This window comes from Heterocephalus glaber, unplaced genomic scaffold (assembly GCF_053883595.1).
Source record: "Heterocephalus glaber isolate CG9 unplaced genomic scaffold, H.glaber_assembly_v1.0 deba00001463, whole genome shotgun sequence".
In the NCBI taxonomy this organism is placed as follows: Eukaryota; Metazoa; Chordata; class Mammalia; order Rodentia; family Bathyergidae; genus Heterocephalus; species Heterocephalus glaber.
This window is the reverse complement of record NW_028258310.1, coordinates 12,066,518-12,093,584: the sequence shown is the minus strand read 5'-3', so window position 1 is coordinate 12,093,584 and position 27,067 is coordinate 12,066,518. Positions and strand designations below refer to the sequence as shown.

The following is a 27,067-nucleotide window of genomic DNA, read 5'->3' as shown; positions in this document are numbered from 1 at the left end:
CATAAAACAAATCAAGATATTATACCTAGCAAGAATATCCTTTAAAAAAGAAAGATTTTTTTTCAGATGAACAAATCAACTACAAAAGCAAAAAGGCAAATGACTCAACTAAAAACTGGCCAAGGACCTATTCAATGTTTCTCTGCAAAAGTCACAACAATGGCTGAGTATGTGAAAAGTTTTAAACATCACTAATAATTAGAGAAATACCAATAAAAAATCATCTCACAGCTGTTAGAATGGCTACTACAATAAAGAAAAAATAATGAGTGTTGACAAGGATTTAGGTGAAAAGGACATTTTGTATAGTGTTCTTGGACATATAAATTATAAAAAATAGCTTGGATTTCTCAAAAATTAAAAATAGAGCTACAATATGAAGCAGGAATCCCTCTTCTAGGCATATATCCAAAGGAAATAAAATCACTATGTCAAAGAGATACATGCACTCCAGTGTTCATTGCTATACTATATACAGTAGACAAGATATGGAATCAATCTATGTGTCCAGGGATGGATGAATATATAAAGACAATTCCAAATGTGTGTGTGTGTGTGTGTGTGTGTGTGTGTGTGTGTGTGTAATGGAATACTCTATTCTGCAAAAGAAGTGTATTCTATCATTTGTGGCAACAGAGATAAATTATAGGATGTTTATGCTAATGAAATAAACCATCCACAGAAAGAAAAGTACTACATGTTTTCACTTACATGGGGAGTCTAAAAATGCCAAACTTTAAATTTAATAAATGTATTTGTCTTATCAAATATCCATTTTTAGAAATGGTTCCTTTTCCAGAGTCTTACTTTTATTATGGTGAAATATAGAGTTGATATGTATCTAACAAGATTTTTATAGAATCAAATTACATTAACATTTATTAGGGAGAAGACTTACAGAGCTTGTGTGAAAATACTTGCACAAGGATTTAGAGTCCCTATTTATTAATGTATACTAGCTTGCAGTAGCACACTGAATATGCTTAAGGAAAGTGATAACATCTGCTTTTATTTATTCAATTTATCCTGACATTATGCACACACATTGATGGCAGAAGGATTTTAAAAATAAAAGGTTAAAATAGTAAGAAGAATGGATTTGTGAACACATTAACATTCACTGAACAAGGTTTTGGTACATATCCTCTATAATCAGAAATATGAAACTGGTTGAATATTTTTTAAATGTGACTTTTAAAGTATACATTGTAATGAGCACTTTCACTAAGAATTAATACTAATGATATAAATAAATAAATTGCTTCCATATATATCACTCTTTTAAATGCTGCAATTGTTATTGAAAGGGAAAGAAGGCCTGGTATTGTATATGTGGCAGAATGATAGTTACCTTCCAGTAGTGAATCTGCAGTTCTGCCATTAAAATCAAGTGATGAATAAAAGTTTGACCAACTATGTTGGTTGAAAAATGGCATGAAATGGAGAACCATCAAATTGACTGCCAAATGGACATCCTAGGTCAGTCAAGGCAGAATTGCCCTCTCTCTTGAGTGATTTCTTGGAACAAAAATGAAATATGATTTGTTTTTCTCCTGCTTTGGATCTTACAGTATCTTTGAACAGACTCTGCAATCCACTTGATTGTAGACATGTCCTGTGTTTTAGAAGTCCACATTGCCTACTATTTATGATGCTAAAATCCTGAGATTATCCTTGGGGTGCTTGTTGGAATTCAAATTCCAAGGTATCTTCTTACATTTTTGGATTTTTAAAAATAAAGATATCAGGTATGTGTCTTTTGTTAAATACAGTAATCAAGTAATATATTTTTATTCATCTTTTAAAGTGTTTTCTGTAAATATAAGTTTTAAAAATATCAATGCATCAACCCACCACCAAATTAAGAATGAATTGCAATAAAGAAAAAAATTATGTAAATTTCATTGAGTGAAATATTTATGATTATAAATAATTCTAGGTTTTATATTATCAAATACACAATCAATAAAATAATATTCCAAACTATCATTGAAAAATTGAACACAGAAAATAAACATCCTTCAGTCACATGTTTGAAGATTCAACATCATATATTCTGTAGAGAGCTTCCCTGGTTGTCTCCTAATTTAATGCTATGATTGAGAAGTGTCGATTGTAGGATCCACAGCAAGATATAATTAAAACAAAAGCCACCAGAATAAGCATCTCAGCAAAATTTAGCAGCTACCATAATGAGCAAAGTTAAATTTTCCTTTAGTTTCTCTGTAAATAAAGAAGATAGAGGGGAAAATATAAATTATTGAAAGAACATGTTAAATTCCTTACATTGCATAAAATATTTGTTAATGAAGAGGAAATGAGCATGGGCATAATTTGTATAATCTCTGCTCCACTTCTACAAGCAGCTGGTTCTACCTGTTCCTGGTCATGCAGAAGTCGCCCACCCCACCCCCCGCCCCCCACCGTTTGGGACTACAGGATCCTGCCTACAGTACTTACCCCATACTAAATCAGTCTTGCGATCTAACAGTTCTGACTCAGTTGTAGGACCTGCTCTAAAAAGAGGATTAGTCATTGTCTTAATGGTTTTCCTTCTGGATTTTGAGATTGAACTCACAAAAATTTTAGAGAAGGCAACACTTTGTGAAAAACAATGTTGAGGGAGATAGAAAGACTTCGTGAACATCATGAACATTCACACTGCAAACTCTTTCAGAGTGAAGGAACAGGAAAGGAGGGGGGGGGGGAAGTGTCCTTGACTTCCCTGCGCTGTAAAGAAAGTTTGGAGACTGGGCTATCACAAAGATTGGAGACAATGTGAATCATAGAGAGTCCTGCACGGCGCTGGTAGACACAGTGTGATGGATTTCAGGGTGGTATAGTGAGGTTTCTTGCTCAGTTATGCTGCCTGTAGCTTGGTGTCCCATCACAGAGATTATCATTTGGCATCTGGACTTCAGAATTACATGGATCACTTGCTACCACAAGTAATTCTTAATAACTGAGTTGGGTTAAATTAATTAATTTATAAACGCAAAGAAGAGTAGAATTACTCTGAAGGGTCAAATATAAATTTACTTTTGTAAATAAGAACTTCAAAGAAAGATACACATGAGATCTTGTAATTTTATAGAGATAGTGCATTCTATGTATGTTATGTCTAGGTTGTCAGAAGATAGGTTGGGTATCGTTTTTGACAGTCCTAACATTATTTTGAAGAATTCAATATTTAATCTTATGTCCTTACAACTTGTGACTGCAGAAAATACACCTATTGTTATAAGTGTGTCCATCAGTTCCACAGACTGGCTCCAGTTCTTTGGTGCACATATGTATGTGATGTGCATATCTACTACAGTTTGGCTGAAAAACATAAAGTGAAAACATAGAATTTATCAGATAAGTATCTTTTTGAGTAAAATATTCTTATTCATAAAAATGCCATGCATTTAAGTGGAACAAATATATCCAAAATTAATGTTTAAAAATAAGCACTGAGGTAAATATAACCCAATTCAACATGATATAATATTGATAATTTTTTTTTTTTGTACCGGGGATCAAACTTGGAACCTTACACTTGCGAAGCAGGCGGTGGCACCACTGAGCTAAATCCCCAGCCCAATATTGATAATTTTTGTAAACTCAGTTTTAGTTTGTAAAAAGCTCCACAAATGCCTGTGTACTTTTATAACTGGTCTATCCTGCCACAATTACTCTTCCTACTCATGTCAAATCTCTCCCATTACACTACAAGAAGTAATGAAATTCAAATACTTTGTTTTTAATTCTCTTGTCTTTCCCAATAATTTCAGTATATATGCATATATTTGCATATATGTGTAAACTCACATGTAAATATGTATATATAATTTTAGTGTTGGTAATGTTGGTATTTTACAGAAAAATATATGTATATATTCTGCTAAATTTGCCTTTTTAACTTCTTTGTTACATTTATTCAGTTATTTAGAATTACATTTTATTTTCTTCACATCCATATAATATTACACAATCTGAATATTTGAAAATTGTCATTTAATCCATCCTTAATTGTATAATTGATGCAGATTTTCCCCACTGTTCTCGCCGTCACAGGGTAGATGATTCTACTTTAGATATCCATTAGCACACATTGCCTGGCTGTATATGATAGGATTTATGCCTTTTATGGAGAATTTGAATTATGGGATACTTTTACCTTGACTATAATACCATATAGTTTTATGTAGCCAGAAAGACTTTTTAAAATTTTGTGCAATAATAATGTCGGGGTTTTGTTTTAGTTCTGCTTGTTTTATTCTTTTACAGATCATTACAATGTAAATTTTGTTCTGTGAAATTTGCTGTTAACATTAACAATAAAATAGCTAAAATTTTACCTTTTAAACCTCCACATTAATCAATAGTAATTTACAGCATCAGAACCCATTAGTGAAGATACAAAAGCAGTTTCTGTAGCCAGAACATGAAAGAAAAATTAAAAATCAGAATAAAAGTGACAAAATCATATTTGTGGTGGGAAGTACATGCATTTTTAGCATCAGAAACCTGCACAAACTGCTTACTTGCAAGTAAGTAGGTGAGTTGTATGGATGTACTAAGACAATATATTTATAGGCCAACTTTAAATCTTGAAGAATTTTGTAATTCCTCTATTAATATCACTTTTGAAGATAATTATATGTACTATTTATTAATCTCCAAAGCTTTTCTTTCATGAAACCATACTGTTTATTTAATATATAAGAGAAAATAATGCCTTGCATAGTTATTTAATATGCCTTGCATATTATGAATTAGTATTCAATTAGTTAAGCTTTTATATCTTGCATCTATACAATAGCTCACAGTTACTTTATTCTCACATTGTCAAGCCATCTTGAGCTTAAGAATGATAACTTGACAGAAAAAGGATAAATGGGTTTTCTCTCTACACAAGGCCGTGACATAGAGGACTCAGCTGGCAAACAACAATCAAATTTTCTAAGAATTCCAGCTCACAAGGCATCATTATCCCACATGCTTTTCATTTCATAACCATGGAATCTGACTTCCACAGTGAGGATTCGGGGAAGAAGATAAGTATCTTTAGACAGAGATGAACCAAACTCTAAGGTGAACTAACTATTCATTTATTATTTTATAGTTTTTAAGAGACAGTGTCTCATTATGTTGCCTAGTCAGGACTTGAATCCCTAAGCTGAAGGATCCTCCACCCTTGGGCTTTCAAGGAGCTGAACACACCACTGTACCCAGCTTCTACCAGCCATTCTTGTCGACCTCTTTATCTCCCCTTTTCTAAGTTGCAAATTGAAAAAAGCAATTTCCTGATTGATGTATTTTTAAAAGCCAAATAACATCCCTGATTCATCTCACCAGTTAAAGCTTTCCAAACCTAGTGGAACAAGTTCAACCTTTCCTGGATTACAGCAGTTATTTCATGCATTTTATGCTTCCCACAAGACTACAGAATTTACTTACCAGAAAAAAGAAAAAATGCCAGGGGAGTGATGGAAATGACTTTGATTCATGATTTGAGGAAAGGAATTTTATTGAGCCTGTGGAAGAAACCTTTGGGAATGTTTACAAGACATAACCAAGAGGAAGTTCCTTAAAGATACATCTAATTATGGTAAACTCTTCTCTTCATTCTTCCCCCAATGCTCAGAATCAATGTAACATGTGAAGAGAAGGCCTTCTGGAGGCTTGAGAGAAACCCCAGGACAAGTCCTTTTTTCACATTTAAGAAGGAGCTTTCTACTCTCTCAACACTTTCTTCAATCTAAAAGGAGCATGGCTGCATTTGAGGGAACATTCTTAATGAAATCTGTTTTTTCTCAAAAAACAGAAAGTTATTTCAGGAAGGATCTGAAGAAGTCCTCATAGCAATACTAGAATCCAGGATATCTCTGTAGAGTCCTGACCTCACCTACCTGAAGTAGAGACCATGGGAGGCAGTGGCCCCTCTGGTACTGTGCCTATTCTATTTGCCTTTCCTTCTCAGGAGCATGCATCTATCTGAATAGCCTCCTTTATTGATTTGTGAGTAGGGAGGTTGAGGGAGGAAGAAAGATGATCTAAGGCAGATAAGATAAGACACAGAGGTATTCTATGATCTCCCTGGAGATTGGGAAGTGAGTCATCAGAGATGCCTGTCAAATACTTTTCAGCATATCTTCTATCAGCAGGAGATGTGTGGACAATTTGATCTCATGAACCCAGAAGTACAGGGAAGAAATAAAGTAATGAATTTCGTTACAGATCTTAAGATAGAGAAGACATATGAAAGCTTTCCAAGCAATTGAGTTCAAATGGGACAAGAGAGTCAATCAGGAAAAAAAGTAGAAAGTTTAGTTCAATAAGTTTCTATGCTGTTCATACTTTTTAAAAACTAAATATATGTTAGAATGGCCTCAAAAAAAATATTAAAACCTATGGATGCACCATCTCACCAACAAGACTGTGAAATAGCTATTAATGGATGAGTCCTAGTCCTTGGTCTGTTTATAAAGCTGCTAGGTGAAACTCTCATATAACCAGGCATGGGAAGCCTGGAATAAGCACAAAGGATGAACATTTCTAGGGTAAGAGTCATAGTAGGCCAGAGAATGATGTTTGTTCTGGGTGAAGCAATTAAATAATTTGTCATTTATCTCAGAGGTATGAGGGAAGCACAGAAGAATTTTTAAGTAAGGGAGAGATCTGAATATTTTCTTTCTGGATAACCAATCAGCATTATACATACTGTAATTCAATGGAAAGATCCTTGAGTATTTAGCTCAAATCACACCTACTTCTGAATAATCTATGATCAATATATATTCAGACAATCTATGAAAATTTGTAAGAAAAACAAGAGTCTATAGTAACTGAACAAACTCATTCCCTCTCTCCTTTTCCCAGATCAATACCATGGAAATCAGAGCCATCTTCTCCCACATTGACGAGACTGGTTCCAATACCAGACTACTTTAGCCCAAAACAGAGAAGCATTATTTCTAAAGTGAAAAGATGACTATTTATTATAAAGTACATCAGTAGAATTTATCACATCAGTCAGAGAATGAATATCATTATATAATTGTTATTGAAAATAAATTAATAAAAATTTAATCAGTATTTGAATGGCTTTTGCAATAAGAAAATTGTCAAAGACAGAAAAATAAGTTTTTGAAATTTTTAAGTTTCTGATGGTGCATACATTTGTAGAATTTCTAGAAGTTCATCACGGTTATTGCTGTAAATGTAAAAATGTTTTTACAATAAAAAGTTTTGGAAAATGGAACTCACACTACCAAGAGTATTTGGATTTTGAATTATTTATGAAAGAAAAATATATAGCTACTACAAACAAGATTGTCAGAATATTTAATGACATGAAAATATTTCACCATACATTGTGTGACAAATATATTTACACATTAGAGAATATTTCATTTAATATAACCTCTTATAATAAATAATGATAAGAATGTATGTAAAAACAATTATATATATATATTACTGTGTGGAATAAACATAACAAATTCCAAATTAACAATGATGCTCACTGGTTCTTGGGATGATGTTTAATTTTTTATGTCTTTTGAATTTCTATTTCTTCATAATTACTGTTTTGTTTTGTTTGCAGTGAACAGATACCATCAGATTTTATAAAAGGTATCATTGCTTCACTGACTGTCTTTTATTGTTAGAGAAGCAAGGAGGAACCAGATATGAAGAAAGTCCTCATGAACAGGCACAAAGGTCAGACTTTTTGTTTTCTTAAACAACGTATTGTTTAACCTCTCTGGCTGCAGTCAAAGGGAATGTGGCCGCCCTTCGGATGTAGATGTCAGTAAAAGATCAGAGCCATCTTCTCCCACATTGATGAGACTGGTTCCAACGATACTATATTCTGCCTGCTTCTTTGCTGTCTTCCTGTGCCCACTGCTGGACACTGTAGATATTTCAGTTAGAAAAGGAAAATGGGAAGGCTAGAAAGCACACTTTCTTTTAAATACAAGACTAAGGTAGCCATCAATTATCTAAAAGGTGACATTTGAATAGAGTGAAGAATCAGTGAAAGGTCCCAATGCTAAAATGTGGACAGCAGGTTAGGAAACAGAAGACTAATATGGCTGGAGGAGCTAGTGACAGGAAAGAGTGGTAGAACATGAGTTCAGAGTGACCTCACACTATTCACCAGCATCAATGAAGCAGAGATGGCAAGGGACTATAGCCAACTGTGCAGATATTGGAAGACACTGGGACAGCCAGAAGACACTGGAGCAGCTTCATCTTTTCTGATAAAAATGCTGAGGAACAAGTCAATGATTAGAACAAGAGGGTGATGTCTAAAAGGCATTTCTATAAAGACCATGCTAAGCATAACTAAAGAGAGCAAGGTGAATTTCAGAGAGCAGTGAGATTATGCTTCAATGTTTTAAGAAACATATGTGTTCAAATATTGAAAGTGATTGAGACAGGTATTGGCTTCTTGATATATTCTGGTGGAACTGCTGACAGCATTTACTCTCTGATAAATGTGCTACCTTATTTCTGAGAATCCAAAAAAGCCAGATTGTAGCTGGCTTAAAAAGTTGGTGAGCAATAAAGATGTAAAGCAATAGCTGCAGAAATGAAAAGAAACACCAGTTGTAACTACAGGCAGTGCTATGCTACCATGATTTAAGTGGGTTTAATTAAACAAGTAAAACTTGAACAATTGAATCATTATTAGAATGCAGTCAATATACTTATAGAAATCAATACTTTTTGGTGTTATGTTCCACATAGAAAATAACTTACTAAGTACACTGAAATAAAGAAAACTGTTACCTACCACTAGTAGCAGCCTGGAGAATCCAGGTGTTTCCATCACAAAGCCACCTGTAAAACCAGAAGAACAATATTACACCAATATGCCATAATATGAAGGCTAATTATTTAATGATTCCAGTCTTATTCTCTCTAAGCCATAGAGATCAGCAGCAATAGTCCAAACCAATATTGTCTACAGATAACATTAGCTTTGGCTAAGAGTTGATACAAATAGGTGTGAGCGGGTCATTTTCCATTGGATATTCCCTTCTCTAACTCTGTTTCCTCCAAACTCTCAAGATAATCATTGTTTCTAAGGTTATATGTTTAAAAGTTCGTGATGACTCTTTAGTCACAGGAGTTCCCCAATTAATGGCGGCACGTGAAAGTAGATAACTCAGGTTCTTTCCAGAACTCTCTGGCTTTACACTTACCTCCATCTCTTATAATCACCAGAAGGAACCAGGTTAGGGTCCTTCATCAGGCAAAGATCATGGGGACATGAACTTCCATGTCAAGTCCCTTAGCCTTCAAGGAAGCACAGATACTAAATGAAAGGCAAATACCAAAGCACTATAAGCCAGTGAAAACAATTACTGCAAAAATAGACATGAATCTTAAATAAATATGAATAGTATAGTTTGAGCTCTTATATATAGAACTTTAGATCAAATAATCAGAACAAATTTTCTTTTTAAGCACACAAGAAATATTTATAAAAATATACCATGTTTCAGGACATAAAGGAAGCTTCAGTGGAGCATGCTTATGTCTTTAACCATTAATTTAAAAATGATGCATTATACTATTTAATTATAAAGATAACTTTAAATAATCTTTAGCCCTACAATTTTTATATTATCATAAATCACAGTAATAACTATAGCAATGACTATAATTACAGTAATTATTGTATCTATAAATGCTGAATATTCTAGAGTTTTGTGGAGGCATCCACTCAAATCAGAAAATTACCCAGGAAAGAAGAATAATGTACTTTCTTCATCTATAGATTTATAATAGGACTCATTCCATAAATCAAACTCTCAAAAATCCTAAATTTCCTAACAGGACAATCAACATAATACAAGGCTTTTAGAATTGAGGACATTTTTAATTCATCGATCATGTTGTATAATTTCAAAGGATGACATCCTACACATATCCTAATTTTGCCTCATTTTCTTTTCATCACAATGATGGCAGTGACAAATAGATCCCAAGACGCAGTTACGACAATTTTAATTTGCTTACTAAATTTGTTACTAGAATTATCCATCTCTTCCAAAGCAAACCTTGTGGAATATTTAATGAAAGAATTGTCTTATTGAATGGGTATCCACTTTAGTGCGCCCAGAGCCCACCTATGAATCGAAAGCATCTTAACTCTGTTCTCACCACCCTTTATCCTTACCTTCCATTCAAAGACACTGGATGTCAGCATTTTCCTAATTTGATTAATGAACACTCGTGGGGGGTACTACAAAAATTCCAGCTCTAACGTTTCTCCAGTCTAGATTCTGATTCAGTAGGACTGGAAAAGAAGGACAGAGAATCATCTCAAATATCTACTGCTTCCCCTACCTCCTAGACACTATCTGACTTTATCTCTGGGTGCACAGTGTAGTTAGGAGACATTCAGCTAAATCTGATCATTAGTATTCTGGTAACAGTGGGTCAACACCTTGACATAGATAGTGTTTCTTTAAATCGCTAAGCTAGTGTCACCACACTCTGTTTCTCTTATTACACAAATTCAGGAATTTCATGTTCACCAAAATGGACTGCATATTGTCACTTAATCAGTGGAATTTTTCACTTTATCAGTTGTTGGGATGAAACATGGATTACATACTATTTGCAGAACGATTATAATGATTTAAGATACACTATTTGGCACAGATTGTCACAGCTCACCATCTAAATTCCTTGGCTCTTCACTTATGTGATCAATCTTAGAAGCAGCAACAGGTGTGATGTCAAGTGGAAAGGAATTCTGAAGCAACTCCCACTAGCACTGAAATATTTGGCCCCTACTTTCACTTAGAGCTTGTTGGCCTGAATTATTCATCTGGCTCACTACAAGCACCATCTGGCCAGAACATTAAGTCCTCCACATGAAAATCTATTAGCATCCATCTGTTAGGAGGACCTCAATATGGTCTTTGCTCAGATACAGCCTGGCACTGCCTTGAAGTTCGAAATTTGGAAACAGCAATCCTGCCAAATAAATATGTATGACAAACTTCTCCCTTCCTAGTGGGAGATTCTAACTAATCTCTTGGTGATAGAGAGAAAAGATGACCTGATATTTCTGTTTGTATTGCATTTTTAATGCTTACAGGTGAGTTATATGCTCAATAAAATTGACCAAGTTAGGGTTTCTTATGCTGTGGTGAGTTCTCATGAAATTTTGGAAGTCCAGGTTTTACATAGCATTAAATCTGTATAACAGATGAGGTAATAGCAGTTACTAGTGCTGCAATTCTTTATTCTGTGCATAGAGTGAATGTATATGCAGATAATACATATGTTTAGTTCTATTATCAATACAGAGAACTTGAAAATGTAGGAGACTTTTTACTTTAATAGGAACTGAATTATTACATGGAAAATTTAAGCTGATTTGTTAAAAGTTTTAACAACTACCTGCTCATAAAATAGTAACTCATTATTGATAACACAAGAAAGAATGATGTAAATACTGAAGACAATGATTTTTTACATTTTTATGTGTATGGTATATGTTAGAAGTACATAATGATTACATTCATCATGGGGGGTTGGTACATATACATAACACATCAATTCTTTTTACATCTCCTTCCTCTCCCTTCCTTTCCCCTCCCTTCTTCTCTTATCATCTTCCTTTTGCAAAAAATCTATCTCTTTGTTTCCCATTTTCTATCTATCATTTTGCTTATAGTGTGGATTTCCCATTTAAGAGAAACCATGTGAGATTTAAGCTTATGTGTCTGATTTATTTCACTTGACATTATGATCTCAAAGCACATCCATTTTTGTACAAATGACTCACATTTATCCTAAATAGCAGAGCAGTATTCCACTGTGTATAAATACCACATTTTCTTTATCCATTCATCTGTTGAAGCACATTTAGACTGCTTCCAACATTTAGCTATTATGGGTTGGGCTGCTATAAACATGAGTATGTGTATATCATTGTAATACAACATCTTTAACTCTTTTTTTTTTGACAGAGCTGAAAATCCTGCTGATAACACATACCAGGAATTGCAGAAACAAAACAAAAAGGCCCTTAGATAAAAATTTAGGTCAAGCTCCAGATTTATAACTCCTTAGGCTTGGCTTATGTAAGACTGCATATGGACCTTAAAAATGATATTTACATATTAATCACAAATCAGAGCCCAGAGCAGTAGTGTACACCTGTAGTCTCAACTACTGAGGAGCCTGAGATGGGAGGGTCGCCTGATATCCATATGTTTGCAAACTAAAAATAAGAAAACATGTGAAGAAGGCAGGAGAAGGTGGATGTCCCACCTTGAGAGCAAGGAGGGAATTCGCTGCCTTTTCAGTCTCTGTAGGCTCCTAGGAGCCTGGGTGATGCTGAACCACAGTGATGAGGGCAGCCTCTTCTGCTCATTCTGCAGATGCAAGTGCTAATCTCTTAGGCAAACACTGTGAGATACACAGCCAGAAATTATTTCAGCTTCCCTCAGCTCATTCATATTGACTCATAAAATTAGCTATCATAATTATATTTCCCCAATATTACCTAACTGTTGAGAGTCTCAGTTTTCTCACTTTTCTTATCTATAAAATGGTAATAAAATTTAGCTTAATGGTCTATTACAAAAACAAAAACAATTAATATATATAAATTTGTTAAAATAGTGTCTGATTTATATTAAGAGCTATAGAAGCACCTACTATTGTTCCCAATTAGCACATTTTTGAATAATTAAGGTTTTACTCAGTAATAAATATTCCACATTATTGAATTTTCTAAAATTGAAAACTAATGGAAAAATAACTTCAATAAAAACAAGAAATATTTTGACCATATAGTGATTTAAAATTCTGAGCAATTTAGAAATATATGCACATGCTTTCAGTTCTTATGAGGAATATGTATCATATGTGATGGCAAAAATATTGGGTTCTCTCATTGAACAGTTACCAGATTTCAGAGCCACAGTCACAAATGTTTTAGCTTTACTTCTACCTTTTATCTAAGGTAAACATTCAGTAAGTTACCTACCCAAGATACCATGTCCCATAGAAATGGAATGAGCTTATGTCTTTAACCATTAATTTATAATGAAGCATTATCCTTTTCCTTATATATTGGGAGGTATATATCTGGGTGAGTATATACATGTATATATATATTTTTACATATATGTATTTGAGTATAAGTATCGGTATTTTGTACTGACACATAATTATAATACAGGCAATTTAAAATATATAACTGTCCTTTTAGTGAGTGTTATAAATGTCATTCCAAAACCGAGGTCCTAACTTACGGAAAGTTGAAAAAAAAAAAACAGAAAAAACAACAATAACAAAAAGTTCTGTTAAAGGTTTCAGGAAGTACCAGAATGAGGATCCCTGGATTTTCTAACCTCAAAGATATGCATTATGTTGACAGAGCTGAATAGTTAAGAAGTCATGATAATCTTTTCCTTCTTCAAAACCTCTATTATTGCTACATTGTTTTGAAGACATTGTTCACACATTGTAGCTTATTTGTCAGAGCCTTACACTACTCAATCTTATTTTTTCTTTCTAGCTTTTTTATCCAATTTAAGAACTGTGTCACGTGTCTAATCACCTGCGATGTCTTGCTGTTATCAGGACAAGTAATGCTCCTCTACACTTCAGGGCTTCTGCTAGCACTAATTAGAATTCTCCATGAATTTCTTTTCTCTGTAAAAGCATGGTACCATTTTCACCTCTCCTTTCTGCATGTCTTGAGATACTTTGTCAAGCTCGAGAATAGGATCTATTCACAAACAACTGTCGACGAATAACTGATGAAATCTGAGAAACTTATCTTGCAGAGACTTTTCCATAAAGACCTTCTAGGGTTGATAAAGGATACTGCATCCCCTACTTCTCCTGGGTTATCAAGTTTACTCCCCACAGAGACTGTCATTTAAAAATAATAAAAGCAAGAGGCCTCAGGTGAATGGACAGAGGCAGGGTGAACAGGACAATGGTTTCTTTCTCTATTTTTCGTTAAAGAGTATCACTTGAGAGAGAAGACAGATGTATGGAGTCTGCACTGCTCCTAGCCTTTAGATGGCCTAGATCCAGGTAGGTTCAAATCTCCTGCTCTTTAATAGGGGTAAACACAGTGAAGATGATTTTAAATTTTGGAAGCATCTCCTATTTTACACAGAGAGAACTCTTGCTCTCGATATGTAGGCAGATCTATTTTTATTATTTCTGTAGTTTCTTCTTGAAGGGATAGTAAGGATCAAGAGGAATAAACCTTATAGATGGACAACGTATAGATATACAATACAAGGGAGTAGAAACGGGATGTTTTCTGTTGACATTTCTTAATTGATATTAGCCCTGCAAAGTGGAATTCTAGAAACATAATCCTGGAAAATAAAAAGAACATTCTGAGTGGTTTTCTTCCAAGGTTTATCAAGATTTTACTGTAAAGGTTGGAGTTTTACTGTAAAGTTGGAGTTTCAAATTTCAATAAGGAACTAAAAAATTCTTTTAACTTCTTTCTATTCAGACCTAATACTAAGTATGATCATTGTTTTCACCAATTTTTTTCTTCTCATCCTCTCTAAATTAATTATTCCAAAGTAAATCAATGTGGATTTTAAAGTCCAAAAGAGGTTGTGTAAGTCCAGTGTCTAGATCTCCTTGCATCTGGAATCCAACTTCAAATTCTTCATATGCTTGCAATTCTGCTTCAAAGCCTTCCAGACTTGATATGTTTTATCTTATACTGTAAGAACACTGTTTATTCCCTTCCTTACATCACCCAAACTCCTCTCTTCTGTTTCTGGATATGCTCACAAACTCTTTTTGTCTAGATTTCCCATGAATAGTTCCTTCTAGTATCTACTCACACATATTCACCTTCTCAGTAAAGATTTTCCTGCCTATATGACATTTAAGCAAAAAAGCTTCCCACCTCAGATAGCTAATATGGGTCATATTTTATTTTCTTCAAATTACTCATTGAAAACTGAATTTTTTGTTTGTTTATTTTTATATTTTTAGAGCAACCTTTCCTTAATATAGTGTCTATGAGTTAAATTCCTTGCAAATCAATAGAAAGTAAATATCAGTTTGAGGAATGAATAAATGAATCCAGTAAAATGTAAATCCAAATTCTACCCTGCTATTTAATTGCATCTTTGTCTCTAGTAAGTTAATTAAGCTTCAAACTTTAATTTCTTCATTAATAATGTGAGAATGATAAAAAGTGTGTAGCTCAGAAGATTGATGTAAGGATGAAATGAAACAACATATCCAGAGTTTTACCCAATTACATAGTAAATGTCTAGATAATGGTAACCATTATTATTATAATTGATCATATAATTATTATAATCATTATGTTGGGCCAGGGTAACATTGTGTTCTAGCAGAGAAAAGGACACCTAGAAAGTTTGCAGATTTCAATATCTATATGGGATTATCCATAAATCTAATTTCCTGAAGCTAAATTTTTGTCAGGAATTTGATGTCAGGGAAGATCATAAGCTAGTTTTTAATTTTTATAATAATGAGGTCAATGGCCAGGAGAATTTTGACAAATGAGAGATAAAAGTCTATTAGTCAGCTTTCCCATTGCTTGGGCACAATACCTGATGCTCACAGCCTAGAGAAGGAGAGGATTAATTCACCTTAAGATGATTTCAGGAGATTCAGTTCATAGTTAGCTGGTTCCAAGGTTAAAATACCATGCATAAATAAATGGCAGGGCAACGTTGCTTAATTCATAGTAGCTGAGAAGCAGGTGAACAGTGCCAGAGAGGATGGAGTCAGGGACCATAGTGCCCAAGATCATGCCTCCATGGCCACCTAGACACATCCAGAAGTGCACTCCACCAATTCCCTGGACAGCTCCTAAGTTAATCAAGTTGACAAAATTAAGCTTAACCAGCGCACACAATAAACATGGTAGAGTTGGATGGCTTAAGCCGAAACAGTTTCACTCTCTTAGGAAAATATGAAAGTAATTTATGATATCATTCTGAAGCTCCAGAAGAATATTGAATCCCCTGACTCATCACAGACTCATGAAAGAAAATAGATGTCTTAGTATGTATCTGCTTCTTCTACGTTTCTTTGAAAATCGCCTATTTATTTATTTTTTTTACTCAAATAGGTAACCTGGACTGGAATTACATGTGATAAATTATGCTTGATGCTACTACGTAAAATGGCACAATGTAAAAAACTCAAAAAATGCATGTTGCAGAATTTACTTCATGGCTATTATCTGACACAGTATGTCATTTTCTGATTTTTACAGCCTGGGACAGTAACATCAAAGGTATTCTAATATCAAAGTAATATCAAAGGTATTCCAGTAAATTGCACTAACACCTGTGGCCCTATCTGTGCAGTAAATGCCATTACACTTAAATTTGTATGATTTTTGCCTTGCAGTTGGGTAAGAAGAATTAATTTAATCTTGCTGAGTATTAAATTGAGAGATCCAAAATTCTAACAAGTAAAATAAAACATTCATTGAAAAACTTAGCACAACATTGTTCCTCAGGTCCCTAGATCCCTATGTGATCTGTCTTTTCTCCACTTTTCTGAATCTTTGTGATTTGATTTTCTAGGCATTGGTATTATTTTTAATCTGTAGATGATAGTTATGTGCAACTACAGCAGGTGGTGCATGAACTAGGATCATACACTAATCTAATTACATCCAAATTTATACTTCTCTTAAGCTGAAGTTTTCATACATAATGAAAATATATGATGTCCAACCAAGTTTACCTGTGGTTAACTTTATTTACTACTTAAATTGGACTTCTTTTCAAGACACCAGTTTTATTCACAAAAAAAATAAGAAATAGAAATTTCTTTAGGCATTATAGAAAAAATATTGCAAGATAAAGATGAAAGAATAATTTGAAATAAAAATAAATTAAAGGAACCTCTCATATCTTTTGCTTAATGAATTAACTAGAACAATTTAACAAAGAGTACTTTAACTAAAATCCTGAAAGCAAAATAAGTACTTGTCAATACTGCAAAATACTGAAAAGATCTGAGTAGAGGTGAAAAGTCAGTTGATGTGTGGCAGCTTGTAATACAGAATTTTAGTTCAATTTTAAATTTGCCTGAATAAATTTTAATCTTCCTGTAGTTTAAATATTAAAGAGGAAAAGCTCTTAAGAAGCAAAAAGAAATGCTTTATATAGAAAGAAACATTAAATTTTACCAGTTGGCTTAAAAGCACCTACCATTTGAGTTTGTGGATGTAGCTCAGAGGCACCACACCTGCCTGACAAATGCAGTCCTAAGTTTGATCCTCAGTTCTGGAAGAAAAAAAAAAGCAACTACCAATTAAGAAACCATTTAGGTCAATATTTTTACTACTTTAATTCCAGTCATTACTATACATTCACCATTTTACTGGACTAATCTATTTATAAATACAGAAAGCAATATAAGTAACAAGAAACAAATTCACCTTAGAATATTTTATATCAGATTGGATATCCACTGACAGTTCACAAGGAGATAAAATTATATTAATCTCTTGACTCTTGATTCAAACATCTCAACCTAGGCGTGCAACTAGGAAAATATTTTTAAAAATAAATAGGGACTTGGCAAACACACACTTTACTTCTTTACTAGGAACATAATGCCTAGCATGTCTAATATTAGATACATTGCATGTCCAGTGATACATATTTAACAACTGAGATATCCTGAGTATGGATATTAATCAAAATGATTTCTTTTCAGGGAAAAAATACATTCTTTTTCCTCTACTCGCAATCAGCAGAGAAGAGTTCTCTAACCTCAAAAGGTAGAGGGAATTTCTCCCGTCCAGGAGAAGTTTTGCAGTAGACAGCAACTGGGCATCCTCTAGACCCACTCAGTTCTGACACTACCTACCTGGAGATAGTATCAGATCTCACAGATTGATGTTCCATCCCCAAGACTGTTCTTACTCTAGATCCACTTGCTCGTCTGGGCCTCTAGAACTTCTGAATGAGTGACTACAAATGCAGGTTCTCTCCATCCCCTCTTTACATTTGCTTAATTTGCTACAGCAGCTCACAGAACCTGTACAAATGCTACACTTACATGCACTGGCTATTATATAGGATAGTTCTAAACCCTGGAAGTAAATTTCTGCATGAAGATACTCAGGGTCCTGATGAATAATAGTTCCTGTAATCCTCCATGTGTTAAGCTGCCCAGAAACTCAGCGTGCTATTCTTTTGAATTTTCATCTAGACTCTAGTGTATGTTCATAAGGATGGACAATTGTGTTGAAATGTAATTGCACAAAAGGGTAAAATTGAAAGCTAATCAACGAAGTGGGAAAGCACAGCAAGGTCCTTCTATGCAGGACTGTCTGTGCAGCATTTCTTTGCCTCAGGTCTGGGCTAGGACCCCTTCAGAATTGGGTCTCTTATTGGATAATTTCTTAATGGGTATCTCTAAAACAGAAAGGGAGGGGAAGGTTAGAATTTATGTTTAGTGTCTTATGATCCACTTCAGGAAAAGAAATCTTAGTTTCTGTGGCCTGCCTGGGGCAGAAGGGCAAGGTAAATGGAAAGCAGAGAGAAAATCTTCTTAAATTTGTTTTATATGTAAAGTCTAAGCTTTTCAGTTGTCCTTAATGATAGAAATAGGGAAAATACATCTACTACATATCCTTAGAAGTAGTTGTAGTACTTGATGTATTTTAATTGCATCAAGTTGGTTAACAGTGTTATTCAAGTCATCTGTACCCTTTCTAATTTTCTATCCCCTTGTTCTACCAATTATAAAAAGTGAATGCTGAAATCTCTAACTACTGTTGGGCATTTGTCTATTTCTCTTTTCAGTTCAGTCAATTTTTTCTTTATTTTCATCAGTGCTCTGAAATTTTATGCATTCACATTTTGGATTCTTCTCTTTTCTTAAAGATTTTTTTTAATAAAAGATCCCTTTTTATGTCTTACAATACGCCTTATCCAGAAATCTAATTTTTCTACCATTCCAGCTGTCTTATAATTGATATTTTCTTGATATACTCTTTATACATTCAGTTACTTTTAAATGAAATATTATATACATCTTTTTATGTGTGGTTTTTGCAGATAGAAAATTACTTGGCTATTATGTTTTTCTTTAGTGTAACATTTTTTTAGTTGGTGTACTTAATGATCTGAATTTAGTGTAATTATCATTATAATTAGGTTTAAATTCTTTTTTATTTTTTCCTCTTTCTAACATCATGTCTGTTTCTTTTTCTCTCTTTTCCTGACTTCATTTGGATTAGTTATGAATTTTTATAGTTCTATTTTATTTTGCCCATTAAACTATTAGCAATATATGTTTTAAATATATAGAATTTTAGCATGTATTTAGTTTATTACAGACTATCATCTAAGTAAGAATATAAAATTTGGAGTGTAATACATGAAATAATAATGGAACACATAAAATTTGGAGTGTAATACATGAAATAATAATGCAACACTATATTTGCATTTTTTAACTTACTTTGCATTTCTATTATCAAACATATTTTCCATATAAATAAAAAGCCACATAATATTTGGTTATCATTTATACATTAACTTGTCAGTTCTCTTTTTAAAGGAATCTGGAAATGAGAAGTGGATTTTATACAGATATTTATGTTTCTAACACTTTATTTTTTATTTGTAGATCTCAAGGCAATTTTTTTAGCTTTTATTAATTTAAAAATTTCCTTATTTCACTTTTATTGGCATAAGTAAGTGGATATAAAACTCTAGACTGTTGAGTTTTCATCTATTTATAACACATGATTTCCCATACTGGAAAAATTGCAATCTTTTCAATAAATAGTTTCAGAAAACTGGATATCCACATGCAAAAGAGTGATAATGAAAAATAAAAAAAGGAGTGATAATGGATCTTTTTCTCATTCCATATACAAGAATAAACTCAAAATGAATGAAAGCCTTAAATGTAAGGCCTGAAACTGTAACATTAATAGTAGAAAAAGCAGGTGAAAAGCTCCATGACATTGGTCTGAGCAATTATTCTTAGATGCAATCCAAACAAGAACAGCAAAAATAGGCAAATGGAATTATAAAGTAGAGAATGAGGAGAGTGAAGATATAATCTATGTAATGGGAGAAAATATTTACAAATCATAGATGACATAGTGCTAATATCCTTAATATATCAGGATATATTCTATAACAAGAATACAAATAAGCTTATTTAAAATATTGGCTGAGGACCAAATACACATTTCTCAAAAAGAGATATACAAATGAACAACAGATATAAGAAAAATGCTTCATATCACTAATCATCAGGGAATTGCAAATCAAAGCCACAATGAGATACCATCTCACACCTTTTAGAGTGGATATTATCAAAAAAGATTACAGACATATTTTGGCAAGGATGTGGAGAAAAGGGAACCCTTGTGCATTCCTGGTGGGAATGTAAATTACTACTCCATTTCCAAAAGCAGTATGACAGTTCCTCCAAAAGTTAAAAGAAGAATTTCCATTTGATTTGGTAGTCCCAATTCTGGTTATATGTCTGAAGGAATGAAATCAGTGTGTGGAAGGGACATTTGCACTCCTGTGTATATTGCCACATTATTCACAACAGTCAAGATATGGAAACGCCTGAACGTTTCAAACAACAGATGAGTAGACCAAAAAAAGACAGTACATATTCACAATGGAATGCTGTCTAGACTTTTATTAGAATGAAATCCTGTCATTTGCAATAACATGAATAAATTTCAAGGATATTGTGCTAAGTAAAATTAGCCAGGCACAGAAAGACAAGTACTGCACGATCTCATTTATGTGTGGAATCAAAAAGGTCAAGCTCATAGAAATGGAGAGTAGAACAGTGGTTACCAAGCACCTGAGGCGGGGGGGGCTGCGTGTTAACAAAAATGCACAATTCTCTACTATTTAGTTTTTTCTATAAAAGAGAGGTTACTAATGATTAAAACTACAATCAACAAATAGACATGGAACTATATAAAATAACAAAAGTGAAAGGAAACAATTTTATATGAAAAGTTGGCAAGCAATGTAGGATCTGCATTTGTTAAGGAGAAAAGAAGAATACATTTATTCCCAAATAAGGTGAGCTATTTGAATTCTATTATACAAAGTGAAATGTTACTTTCTTCTTAGCCATATTTTATCAGAAGTTATCACCCCATAAAATAAATAAAGTGCCAGTGCAGGATTTCAGTAGGACAACAAATTCAGCTTTAGAAATATTATTCCTAAAATGCTTAGATAACAGAAAAAGTACCCTACATATCCAAAAGAAGGCACATGATATTCATGCAGGGAAAGACTGTTTTGATGATATTCCTTTTCCCAAACCAAAATTCCAGGAGGGCTATTTCTTGGTTGATGCAGTGTATCTAAAGTACATATGGAAAGGGAAATTTTCAAAAACTACTGAAGAATGCAGTAAGCAAACAAACAAAAATGCATAGATTTTTTTCCTTTCTTTTTTCCCATATATATTTGCTTAATTCATATTATGTGGAAAAAGTTTTTTCTTCATTGTGACTACCGAGTTCAGTTAGATAAAAAATAGGATCTTTTTCTTTATAGAACATACAATCTAATTTCCTGGGAGGAAGTATTCAGAAGGGTTGTTGTGAGAAATAAATATGATAAGGAATGTGAATCACATAGCCAGTTGCTGACAGAGAGAGACAGGTCAATGGAAAAGCAGATCCCGAGGTAAATCGACATTGGATAAAGGATAAAAATAGAAAAAAGGTAGATAACCAAATTTCCCTTATTTTAAAGTGAAGAAGGATAAAGGGGGCCTACTCCATCCTGATGCTTATTTACTCAGGTAGGAAAAGGTGAAGTTTTCCACTCAAAGTAATGTGGGCGGCATGAGGTCAACTGAAAAAAATCGGTAAAAGAAAGAAATAGCATGGGGCAGGTGGCATAAGTAGCAACATGACATTAAATAAAAGCAGCCTTCTTTAGTAGTCTATCGAGATTGTACAGTCCATTGTATGGAATTTTTAAATTATTTTTCACAACTAATGTCTGGAATAGGAAAATCAGAACTGAAATTGTCCCAGCTTGGAAGAAAGAAGAAAGAATAGAGAGGTGATTATAAATGTCAGGCTACAGGATTAAAAGTGGTAAGGGAATACAAAGCAGCAAAAAGAGCACTAACTAGCAAGGTTTAAAGTGTGTAAGATAAAACTTTTCCAGAGAATGGTCTGTTTTCTTGCTTGGCTACACTGAGGTGTAGACTGGGTGGATTGGGTACTAGAAAGGTTACCAACTGGTATTCTGGCTAACAGAAAAACATTTTTATAAGATTTCTGAGAAGTAGAAACAGAGCAACATGAGAAGACTGGAACTAGTGTTGAATTTGGAAATAAAGTGTTCTATATGGCCTGGAATGTGGCAGGTCATTAATCTGCTTTGAAAATGTAAGATATTTAGGGTGCCAGTACTTCATGTCCTCATGATCTACAATCAGGAAGTACAAACACAGAACCTGCAGGCCTGCCCCTGACTGATGGAGCATGAAACAATGGAGTGGGTGGTTTAAGGGAGGATCAAACCGAGAAAAAGCCATAAAGATAAACCCATGCCAAGCCAGTGGTCACTCAACTAAGCAAGGAGCCTGCCCCTTCTGCATCTATCTGGCCACGGATTCACAGAACAACTCTTTACCAGCCTACTATTGACTTCAAGGTGACCCCAGCAGGTTCACAGTCAGCCACTTCAGTTTCAAGAAACTTCAGTTTTCCTCTTTTACCGTTAGTCCAAGTCAGTGGTGCGATCTCTTCAGCTTTCCTCTCTCTGAAAGTTTCTCCCCTTTTTTTCTCCCAACACTTTCCTTTTGTTTCCTCTGCTCATGAAAATAGGGCAAACTTCATTCTTAACATGAATCTCCATTTCTCTATATGCTCCCTGGCTACAATTTTGAAAAGTGACAGGATAAGTAGGGTAAGGTAAGGAATTTGAGGAAATGGAAAGTCTTGAATCTAGTTTCTCTTTCAGTCCAGGACGGTGATTCTGAGTTGGATTCTGAAAGAAAAAAGGTTATCCTCGGGGTTTGTCTGCCCCTCCTTAGAGCAGATGGCCTCTCTCAGGTCTGAGTTGCTGGAGTTGACATGAGCGTGGAACTAACAAGATCAAGTGCACAGGAGTGACACGATCGGAGGGTATTGGGTGCTCGGATGTTTGGGAAGTCAGCTGTGTAACAGACTAAAAGTAAACTAATCAATCTCAGGGTCTTCTCAGGCCTTACCAAAGGAGGGTGTTAAATCAGCTCCAATGGCTGCTTTCTCTGCAAGATCTTATTTTCCCTGATATATTCTACTTCATCACATACTGATTTTTCATCACATGCTGAAACCTTGGAAGTCTGAGGAAATAAATACCTAAATTTCTTAAATTATAGGAAAGAAAAAGAGTCATTTTGTGACTTTGGGGAATATTTTGTTCAAATATAAAACTACAGGCTTGATAATCTAAACTAGATCTCATTAAAATATATTTTCCTAAAAGGAAAAAAAAAACCCATGTGTTCTTTTTGTATTGTGGATTCTTTTCCTCATTTAAAAAAATTTTAAGGGCTGGGGATTTAGCTCAGTGGTTCCGCCACCTGCCCCGCTAAGCACAAGGACCCGAGTTTGATCCCCGGTACAAAAAAAAAAAAAAAAAAAAATTTAAATCAAAGGAAATCTTCTAGCACACAGAGAATTGTAATGTTTTCATTATAAGCAGTACATACTATTAATATGATGTTTCCCCTAGAAAAATGTTGCACTATCATCTGGGTTTCAAAATGTTCTTTAAAATGTCGGAATGGAAAACAAGCCAATGAAGAACAAAGGTATTTGTGTTCATGATGTTAGGCTGATCTATATCTTAATAGTTGGGTAATACAAAACAATGAGTTACCTTAAAATCTATATGACTACTACATACAGTGGTGCACAACCATAATCCCAGCTACAGAGAGATTGAGGTAGTAGTCACAAATTCAAGGCCAGCCTAGGTGAGATAGTGAGATCTTGTCTCAAACAACAACAAGGAATATGAAGAAAATCAAACCCCTATTACTTACTACTAGAGATAGGATACTGCCTGGCAGACAAAATATTTAAGTCAGACATTTCAAACATAATTAAAATAAGGATGTGTGTCTTATCTCTGAACATTTTAATCCATTCCATTAACCTATGTGTCTGTCTTTAAGCCAATATCATACCATGTTGATTTACTGTAATATTCATTTTTGGAACCTTGCCATGTCTCACATACAAAAAAATTAATTAATAAAATACACAATAATTAAAAAATAAAAATAGAAACAAACTAAGCCATATTTTAAAAGATAAATACACCTACACTGAAGTGGATAGAATGAAACCAACCAAAGTAATTCTTGAATACAACATTTAAACTATATACTTTTATTCTAAATATCAAAAAATTAGTATACATTGAGTTTTAATTTGTGAACTTCTTGAACTATGAACTATGAACATGAACTATGAATTCTGGAAATCATTTTTTGAAGGTTCCAATATTGAACAAATAAATATATTGTGCACAATGAGAGATCAATTTCTTACCATTGGAAAAGGGAGTTACTCTGGAAAGATCCCTAGTATCTGAAAACAATGAACATGCTTTCACATAATGTATAGATTAAGAAAAATTTTAAGATCAATTTAAAGTTGTTCTGAAGCTAAGGGATATGAAAATTAATGAGCAAAATGTTATGTTCAAAGAACTGTCATTGCCCGCACACCATTACCCTTTCCACTCCAGTCCAGTTCTCATCTTCTATGTAACTAATTGCATCAGTCTCTATGCTTCCTGTGTTTCCTTTTGCCCAAATAAATATATTCACATACATTTTGTTATCCTCTTACTTTCTTACATAAAATATAGCAAGCCAGGCATGGTGGCAGTGGCCTGTAATCCTAGCACTTGGGAGGCTGAGACAGGAGGATAACTGGGTATTCGAGTCCAGCCTGGGCTACATACTGAGTTCAAGGCCAGCCTGAACTACACAGTGAGACCCTGTCACCAAAAAAATCAAAACCAAAACCAACCAAACAAAAAAATCAAACCAGCAGATACCATACTATAGATCTACAGATACTTCTTTGCATCTTGTATTTTCTAGTTTACAGAATATTCCAGAAGTTACCACATACACCTAAGCAATAAGGGATCTTCTTTACTCTTTTATTCAACTGCACATACTTTCATTAGGTAAATGTATCAAACTATCCAATATTCTATGTTTAACCATTCAGTTCACTTTAATATTTTGCAGATGAAAATACTGCTACAAGAAATAATCTAACACATATGATTTTTTTATTGTTAAAGATCCATCTTCAGGACAAATTCCTTGAATTTCCATGGGTGGATTAAATGTAACTCCAAATGTAGTTTTGCTCAACATTGACAACTTTCATTCCATAAATGCATCAATTTGGATTCCCAACACTAGTACAAGTACTTCTTTTTCAACGGCTAACTTAATAGATAAGAAATGGCATTTCAGCAGAGTTTTAATTAGCATTTTTCTTATTCTGAATGAAATTGAACATCTTTTAAAAATTTAAATTTCATTTCTCTATTTTTTTCCATTAAGTTTATTGGTACAATTTAGTTATACAATACAGTTACATTCATCATTGGGATCTTGTACTTTTTGTTTTTTTGGAGGGGGCACCTGGATGGGATCTTGTACCTTTCCATGATGTATCTTGGTTCTTAATTTTTCCCCGTTCTTCTGCCCTCCCTTCACCTCCTGCACCCCTCCCTATTTACAAAGACTTTGTTTCCATGTTTTTCCTTTTCTCACATTTTTCTTTTCCCTTCTTTCCTTTCCCCTACCCCTCCTACTTCCCCTACTCCTTTAGACATTTTCTGTCTATTTCACAATATCAAGTATACATTTTAATTCTTATTTACATTTTTAGTTTTTCGCACCAGAGAAACTTTGGTATTTACACATGTGTTCTATTTACTGGGTATATGGTATGCATGAATTATTATGTGTACATATATTTCTTGTTTTTCCATCACTTCATTATTTTTATTCCCTCAATTTTATCATTTCGTTTTTGTTCTGTTCTGTTTTATTTTGTTTTGTTGTTATGGTGCTGAGAATCAAACTCAGGACCGCACACATGTTTGGCAAAAACTCCATCATTGAATTATGCACCTATCCCTTAATTTTAAATTGACTATATTTATTTGGGATTTATGAGCCCTTTATCAAATATGTTTTAACATGTTTGTATATGATTTTGCTATGAAGTTATTTTTATATAATAAAACATATCGGTCTTTTCTGTTATTGTGCTTTGATCATTTCCAAAAAGTCTTTCCTATATTAAAATTGAAGAATTCTATTATAGTGTATTTCAATTCATGTATTGATTCATTTTTAATGTTCAGAACTTATTCTATGTTTAATGTGCAGTATATATGTTTAATTTAATTTTATTTTTACCAGATGAGGGCCATTAATTTTCTATTCTTATGTCTATATGAAACAGCTTTAGTGGCTTTTTTTTGCCACTCAAACATTCTGGGTTTACAGAGCCCTGCCATTCCATCTGTAAGTATGCGCAGATCCTGGGAGTAGCTTGGTGGAAAAGATTGCCATGGTTGCAGGTGAATCCCAGCCAGGGCTCTTCCCTGGCCCCAAAGGCTTGGGCACACCCACTCAAGCCAAATGGCCATCCATAAAAGAGCTGCAAAGGCCCACAAGCTTCAACCAGAGGCCCACCATACCATCAATCACAGCCAAGGACCTGCCTGGAAAAGAGCTACACAGGTGCACAAACAACAGCCACAGGCTCACCCCAATACCATTGATAAGTGCATGGAGAGCCTGGCCAGAAGCCTGTGCAGACAAAAGGAATGGGGGTGCACAGCCCCCAGCCAAAGGCCCTCCCAGACAACAGCTACAGAGGAGCCCCAGCAAGAGGCATGCCTAGATACCATCCCAAATGTGCACAGGCTGAAGCCAGAAACCTCCCCAGACAAAAGGTCAGCTCAGGGATCCAGAAGGCCACCACTCTGAACACAGA

The 27,067-nt window shown here is 34.1% G+C and overlaps 1 protein-coding gene across 3 annotated transcripts in view; it reads right to left on the bottom strand.

The window, feature by feature from the left end:
• Positions 1–559: 559 nt before the first annotated feature.
• Positions 560–27,067, bottom strand: part of LOC147826671 (caltrin-like protein 1) — a 42,206-nt gene continuing 15,698 nt past the window's right edge. The window contains exons 3-8 of one of the 3 annotated variants that reach the window (XM_087180624.1): positions 17,217–17,291; positions 10,181–10,300; positions 9,201–9,313; positions 8,789–8,835; positions 3,209–3,324; positions 560–2,223 (exon numbers count right to left, since the gene is read on the bottom strand). In XM_087180624.1, coding sequence (XP_087036750.1) covers positions 2,178–2,223; positions 3,209–3,324; positions 8,789–8,824 — 198 coding nt within the window. In that variant the 5' untranslated portion in view covers positions 8,825–8,835; positions 9,201–9,313; positions 10,181–10,300; positions 17,217–17,291 and the 3' untranslated portion in view covers positions 560–2,177. The remainder of the gene's footprint in view (positions 2,224–3,208; positions 3,325–8,788; positions 8,836–9,200; positions 9,314–10,180; positions 10,301–17,216; positions 17,292–27,067) is intronic. The other 2 variants (XM_087180625.1, XM_087180626.1) reach the window with 2 other exon arrangements.